We start from the raw sequence: 7881 nt of genomic DNA on the forward strand, positions 1-7881 counted from the left end.
TCCATAGTTCGACAACATTATTAGCATACTCCGCATTGTCCGTAATGTCTTTGGAGAGTGAATTTAGGATCCAAAACGTCACCATATCGTCGCATAGTTCCCACTGACAAAACCTTTGAGACTGAGGATCTGGTGATTTGCACTCCCCATTTATAAACCCTAATTTATTTTTTACAGGCAAACCTCGCATAACACTATGCCTCCAAGATCTATACCTAGTTCCGCTGAAAGAAACTGAGGAGAGCATCGCTCCAAGGTTGTCTGACAGATGTAGATAGAGGGGATCGCTTGGATCTATTAATTTCGGTGCTCGTCGCGACAAAGACACTGGTAGGGCCGCTTATCGGGCGGATCGGACAGTTATTTACTCTTAACTATTCGGCTTATCGGTTATCAGATTTTAAATATATTAATCTGCTAGCCACCCAATAAGATATCAGGCGAATCATTATCGGTTTAGCTATTATCGGGCGGTTTATCGGTCTATTTAAATATGTATTACATAGGCCTATTTTAGTCTTTCGTGTTACTAGTAAATACCAACAAAAAGCAGTTTACTTGCGCATTTCGTCATTCTTTAGTTGTCTCAAGGCACCTGGTTCGAGTGATTGGATTTTCTACATTACTTTATTTTGGCTTGTTCATTTTGTAGGTTGCTTTCAAAACCAAAGTATTCCATCCAAACATCAACAGTAATGGTAGTATTTGTCTAGACATCTTAAAAAAACAATGAAACTCCGCCCTTACTGTATCCAAGGTAAAGTATTGCATACTTCTTGGCTTTCTAAAGCTTCCAATTAATGCATACATTTTGATGATGATTATACTGAAAATTAATATACATATGGATAAAATATATAAATATAAAATTTTTTAACGGGTTAACGGTTTATCCCATAAGAAAATTGAATAATCCGCCCCAAACTGATAAGCCGTTAATAATAAATTTCATTACGTTCACCACTTGTCAATTCGATAACCCGATACCAATAAGCTATTAAGCCACTTTTACGGTCCGATTTTCGATTTTTGTTCGGTTTTGAATACCCTTGGACACTGGTATCACCAATAGATGCATCTTCCTGATCTAGTACAACATAAGGAGATAAATTTGTTGCGTCACACACGATTTCAGGTGGAATGTGAAGAATCAACTCTTAATTTTATAATTTGAATGGACTAGGAAAACTGACGGTCAAACTTGAGATAAAATCCAAAAGAAAGAAACTAGTAGATGAAAACTAAGAGAGACGATGACTCCTAGTCGAGCACGAGCTTCCTTGCTCTGATAGCATGTTAAAACTATGAATAATGATGAGTAGATCGAGCTTCAGTGGAGTTCTTCTAAAGAGTTCTGAGAGTGAGATATCATGAGAGAGAAACAGAATTTAGGAAAGTGAAAGCTCACTTTGATTTCAATGTATACACGTGTAGTTCCATATTACAACTAATGGTGAGCTAACCCATTAACTAACACTACTAACTACACAACTAACTAACATTATATATAAAAATATAATTATACAAATCTCAACAAAGACAAAACAACTTAATCAAGGAGCTTTTCACCGAGGGATCAATTCATACTATTGGATTCGTCTACACAGTAAAATTGCAAAATAGGATAAAAAACAGAAAGAGTGGGGGAAATGAAGTACTCCAATTAATTAGCTAGCAGACAAGCAAGAAGATAATTAGCATGAAGCTAATTTCATACTATATTAGCTAATTTGGAGAGAATATGATTTTAGAGGCCATATTATATGCAATTAACTACTAATGAATCATGACTCATCCAACTAAAGCTTCTTAACTCAAGTACACACTTCCAATTATTAGGAATATTATAAGATTCTAAAAAAAAAACCCTCTTTCTGCTTTTCCCTCCCCACCAATTACCCTACTCCAAACAACAAAAAATACACAAAAGCGTGTGCAACGTGCAAACACAACTCATAAATAATACACATCTACAAAACCATTGTCAAAATCATTAGCCAAGATCTAGCAAACATAAGGAAAAAAAATTCTCAGATGGATAGTATTACCCTTTGGAGTTTGTTAGCAACAGTACCAATCCTCTTCTTAATATCAGCATTAATCATTATTTTTCATAGGAAATTCATCATCAGCCGTAGAGTGAAACCATCATCATCAATATTATACAGAAGATCAAGCATAATTCAACTTCCTTTGGGAAATCTTGGATGGCCTTTCATCGGAGAAACCCTAGAGTTCATTTCTTGTGCCTGCTCTGACTGCCCTGAAAGCTTTATGGACAAGCGTCGTCGCATGTAAGTTTTATTTAAATCATATGTTGTTCAGTGTGATTGATACGACAAAAGTCATTTTTCAAAAAATAATTTTAGAAAATAACTCATTTGTGTAGTTTTTAGTTGGAAAGTGGAAACCATTTCTGGGAAAACGTTTTACTAAATATTGATATTAATATTAGCAAATTGGTTAGTGTTTCGATGATTTTTTTTTTTTTACGTATTATTAAAGATTGATAATAATGTCTAAGTGTCAGGGTAATACGAAGTTAAGAGTTGGGATATGTGTCAAGTAGTCTTCTGCCAAAAAGCGAGGAAAGTTTTATTGGAGAATATATATTTTCTGGCCACCAAACATCAAAAATATTTTCCGTCGTACCAAACACACTAAAATCTTCTGTATTGGGTCATTATGACCAGTCTATTAATTACTATGTAATTGAATGTTATTTACGTATTTTTGGCTTTGGAAAATTTTGAAGGTATGGAAAAGTGTTCAAGTCACATATATTTGGAAGTCCGACGATAGTTTCAACTGATGCAGAAGTTAATAGAAGTATTCTTCAAAGTGATGCAAAGACTTTTGTGCCTTTCTATCCAAAATCTCTAACTGAACTCATGGGAAAATCCTCCATCTTGCTCATTAATGGAAGTTTGCAAAGGAGAATCCATGGCCTCATTGGAGCTTTTTTCAAGTCTCCTCACGTTAAAGCTCGGATTACTCATGACATGCAAAAGTATGTTCAACAATCTATGAATAAATGGCATGAAAATTGCCCCGTCTACATCCAAGACCAAGCTAAAAATGTTAGTTTCCAATTATTTATGAGTTTAATTTAAATACACCGTAAGTATGTATAAGTTTTTATACTATTCATCATGTCACCAAAGGATATCGTGTAAAACATTCTTACACTAATAATAAAAAAGAATTCTTGATACCTACTTATTCCCTATTTAATTGTTTTTTTTTCTTATCGATATTTTTCTTAGTTTTGCAGAGATTTAACCATTTTAACCTGTTATAACAGTTACTTTGTCTTATTTTCAAATTAAATTTTTTACGTGTAGTTTTTTTTTAGACATTTCTAAGTGAAGAAGGGTAAAAGTGATGTTATAGGTGTGTAAAAGGGCGATTATAGTCCGACCACTTCGTTGTCCAATGCTTTTCCTACAGTGAACAATAATGATTATGACCTTAATCGTGGGTTTATGCTAACTTTGGATGAATTATTTTGTTAATTAAAGTGAAGTCATTTGTAATAATTATGTTTGAAGAATTTTTATGTTATAATAATGTGTCTATTTCAACTTTGATTTGTTTTTTCTTTAACCTTTTGTTTTTGGTACGTTCAGATTGCTTTCCAAGTGTTAGTCAAAGCATTGATTGGAATAGATCAAGGTGACCAATTAGAGTTTTTAAAGAGTCAATTTCAGGAATTCATTGCTGGTCTTATGTCTTTGCCAATAAATATTCCTGGAAGCAGACTTCACCGCTCTTTACAGGCAAGTTGTGCTAATTTATGTAGGTTGTCAGGTGGATGTTTGGGTTTATTTTGGGCGGGTCAAAATGAGCTGAGTTAGTAAATTGACGGGTGATCAGTCCAAAAGTTACTTGACTGGGATGAGCTGGGTAAAGATGGGCTAAAATTTAACTATAGTCCAACCCACCCAACTCTTATTAAGCTTTAATTAATAGCATATGTTATTTTCTTATAAATTGCTTAATTCAAATAAGACTTTTTTTTTATTTTGTTGTGGTCGTATCTCGTATGTAACATATCAAAAAAAAAATTATTTTAAAGATATTTAAGCAAAGTTACGACAAGAGGAGTTGCTCTGATGGTAATCAACCTCCATTTCCAACCAAGAGGTTGTGAGTTCGAGTCTCCCCAAGAGCAAGGTGGGAAGTTCTTGGAGGGAAGGATGTTGGGGGTCTATTTGGAAACAGCCTCTCTACCCCAGGATAGGGGTAATGGGTTGTTGTTGTTGCTGTTGTTAAGCAAAATTACTCATAGATCAATTTATGCTAGAATCAGCCTAATTTTAGATGAGCTAAGACGCGTTTGGTCAAGATAGATTGAGTTCAACAATCTTGAGCGGGGTAGACGGACTAAATGGATTTGGACTCAAATTGTCACCCGTAATACAACGATATTTGACAAAACGAAAAAATTATTAACGAAATTTTATTTTTTTCATGGTACAACGGATTAATCTTGAATTGCTAATTATTATTTTTCAGGCGAAAAAGAGAATGGTGAAATTGATCCAAAGAATAATCCAAGAAAAGAGGGACAGGAGTAGTGTTTCAACAGTAAGTGAAGATGTGGCTGATGTTTTGCTAAATGATACAAGTGAAGAACTAACAGATGATTTAATATCGGATAATATGATTGATTTGATGATACCTGGAGAAGATTCAGTTCCTGTGCTTATAACTCTTGCCATTAAATACCTTTCAGATTGCCCTGCTGCCCTACAACAATTGACGGTATGTAGTACTTTCTTAGCAAAGATTTTTTACATTATTAGTACGATTTAATCCATTATATCAGGTTATCACTATATTTTTCAGGTTACTAATATGTATCAAACTTAACCGACAATATCTAGTTTTTATAAAATTATGTAATTTGAAGGGGAGTCTTGGCATAACTGGTAAAGTTGATGTCATGTAATCAGAAACTCATTGATGCGAGCTGTAAAAACAACCTCCTGTAGAAAATGCAGGGGTAAGGTTGCGTACAATAGACCCCCACATTGAACGAAGGGGTGTCAAGCGACACCCATTCGCTGGAAAATTACACTATATTGCTAGATAATTTTTTAAATTTTATGTATATTTACTATACATTTACTCCCTTTGGCTTTTCGATGTATCTAATTATTTATATTTTGACACCCCTTGACGAAAACTCTGGCTCTGCCCCTGCTTGTGATCCAACCTTTCCCCAGACCCTGCACAAAATGGGAACTTAGTACAACGAGCTATCCTCTTTTTGCTTTATAAATTATGTCATCTAAAAGATAACTATATGTCACCGTTCATATAATTGCAATTAGCATGCTGTTGCAACAGATTAAAATACACCAATTGTGTGTATATTAGTTAAATTATATATCACACGACAAAAAACTGACTTATCAACACCTTTTTCTTTTTTCGCATTTTTTTATTGCTAACAATGATTAATGAGAATGACTCGTACTTGATTGTAGTTCTTTTGATCAATTGCGATTATATTTCCATTCAATTATATTACTATAGTTTTTTGTAATTTCATGGTGGTTTACAGGAGGAGAACCTGACATTAAAGAGGCTGAAAGAAAAGCAAGGAGAAACACTAGTATGGAGCGATTATTTATCCTTACCATTTACACGAAACGTAAGTTATTGATAATATTCCAACTTTTCGGCGTAATAAACATAATTTTGTCATAATAAAGAAACTGATGAATAATTGGTTTTTTTTATAGGTGATATCAGAGACATTAAGAATGGGAAACATAATAATAGGGGTAATGAGGAAAGCAGTGAAAGATGTGGAAATAAAAGGATATTTAATTCCTAAAGGATGGTGTGCTTTGGCATATTTTAGATCAGTCCATCTTGATAATAATCTCTATGATTTCCCATTCCAGTTCAATCCTTGGCGCTGGCAAGTAAGCACAAAGAAATTACTCCCTCTGTCTTAATTAAGATGACATATTTTCCTTATTAGTTTGTTTGAAAAAGAATATGGAAAAATTATTTCTTTGATTTAATTTATATACATTGATAATATAAAAGATGGCGATAGTGACTGGATCTTAAACATATTTATGATGATTACAGAATAAGGAAACGAACAACTGTAACTTCACCCCATTTGGAGGTGGACAAAGGTTGTGCCCTGGGCTTGACCTTGCGAGGCTTGAAGCTTCTATCTTCCTTCACCACTTTACTACTCAATTCAGGTACGTTTTACTGTAGATTTATTTTAATTAATTATACCAATTGACCACAACCCTAAACTCTCCAAAGTAATATATGCTGATTTAGCTTGTTTGTCACTGAGATCTAGTTGTTTTTTATTCATTCCAAACTATTGCGGGATGTTCAATAACAATTTTTATAGTAATGTTCAGGAAGTGGATAAGTTAATTTCTGTAGATTTATATTTGCCAGGTGCCCATCGAACCGGAAGCGGTTATAGATGGTAGAGATAACAAAACTTCATAAGAAAATATCTCGAAAACTCTATAAAGATTGAGATAGGTCTCAAATCGATATTTTACTACCAATCACAAGTTTTCTATTCGACACAATATTCATATGAGAAATTATGAACTGTACAACCACTAACAATAAAAGTTAAATTTTTGTTAATTATATTGTATAGAGGTGTCAAGTGGGTGGGTTGGACCAATTTTGTGTGGATCAAAATAGGTTGAGGTAATAATTGGGTTGGTCAAATGACCCACCCAAAAATTACTTGGGCTAAGATGAGTTGAGTCAAGATTGTCTAAAATTTGGGTCATAGTCCAACCCGCTCAACTCTTATCAAGTTTTGCTCAATATGTGTTATTTTCTTATGAATTATATAATTACTAAATAAGAATTTTTTTTCCTTTTCTTGGCCATATATAACGTATCAAACAAAAAAATATTTTAAAGATATTTTAACAGAGTTACTCATGGATCAATTTGGGCTAAAAATCAACCCAACTTTAAATAGGTTGAGATGTGTTGGGTCAAGATGAACTAAGTTCAATAAATATGCGAGTCAATAACTCGCCCAACCTTGGGCGGATTATTTGGGCTTGGGACAAATTTGACAACATTAGCATGCATGAAAAATTACATCATAATTGCAGGTGGGTGGCTGAGGAGGATTCCATTATCAACTTTCCAACAGTAAGAATGAAGAGGGGAATGCCAGTTTGGATAAAAAGGAGAGAGCAGACACTCAATTAGTAAAGAAAACATTAGAAGATTTGCAAGTACAACCAATTATTATACTAGAGAAAAAGCAGCTGGTTTTCCAACACACGTGTGGAGGGACATTTAATTTGTCCTTTATTATGAATTTTTGCACAACATATACTATATATACTCCAGTATTTAGATTTATACTTTTTCTAAGACCCAATTATTAGACATTTTCACTGATTTTACTTGTTTTCCAGTATTCTCATATTCCACCTCTTGTCTGTAATCTGTACAAATGCTATATATAAAAAAGGAATTGGTGAATAAAAAAGGCCAATCAATTAATGAATATAAACTAATTTTTTTTAATGTTATTTGGACCCATAAGCAGCTATCGCTTCCCATCAATGAGCTGTAATGGCATCATTTTAATGACTTTAATTTGGCAGCTTTAGAGTGAGTTTTACCTGTACATCTGGTTTCAATTAATGATTACTACTTATAATCTTAATAAAATTATAAGATTAAAAATGTCTTTACTTCGTAGCTATCGTTTAAAATGTATTTTTTCTTTAGCTAGTGCTTAATAAAATTTACCCGTCCAGACGAAAATACCCTTATGCTAAACATGGGTACTGTGTAAATTTTAAGGACATTATGTCCTTAACTTTATGAATGTTGTGTAAATATTAA

At 33.4% G+C, this 7881-nt stretch overlaps 1 protein-coding gene across 1 annotated transcript; it reads left to right on the top strand.

The window, feature by feature from the left end:
• Window positions 1-1922: 1922 nt before the first annotated feature.
• On the top strand, window positions 1923-7526 carry LOC107795780 (3-epi-6-deoxocathasterone 23-monooxygenase CYP90D1-like). Its single transcript, XM_016618468.2, has 8 exons — window positions 1923-2294; window positions 2756-3080; window positions 3630-3779; window positions 4519-4767; window positions 5573-5662; window positions 5754-5939; window positions 6112-6233; window positions 7134-7526. Exons 1-8 carry the CDS (start codon window positions 2035-2037, stop codon window positions 7231-7233), a joined length of 1482 nt encoding a protein of 493 aa, XP_016473954.1. The 5' UTR covers window positions 1923-2034; the 3' UTR covers window positions 7234-7526.
• Window positions 7527-7881: the final 355 nt, after the last annotated feature.

This window comes from Nicotiana tabacum, chromosome 6 (assembly GCF_000715075.1).
Source record: "Nicotiana tabacum cultivar K326 chromosome 6, ASM71507v2, whole genome shotgun sequence".
In the NCBI taxonomy this organism is placed as follows: domain Eukaryota; kingdom Viridiplantae; phylum Streptophyta; class Magnoliopsida; order Solanales; family Solanaceae; genus Nicotiana; species Nicotiana tabacum.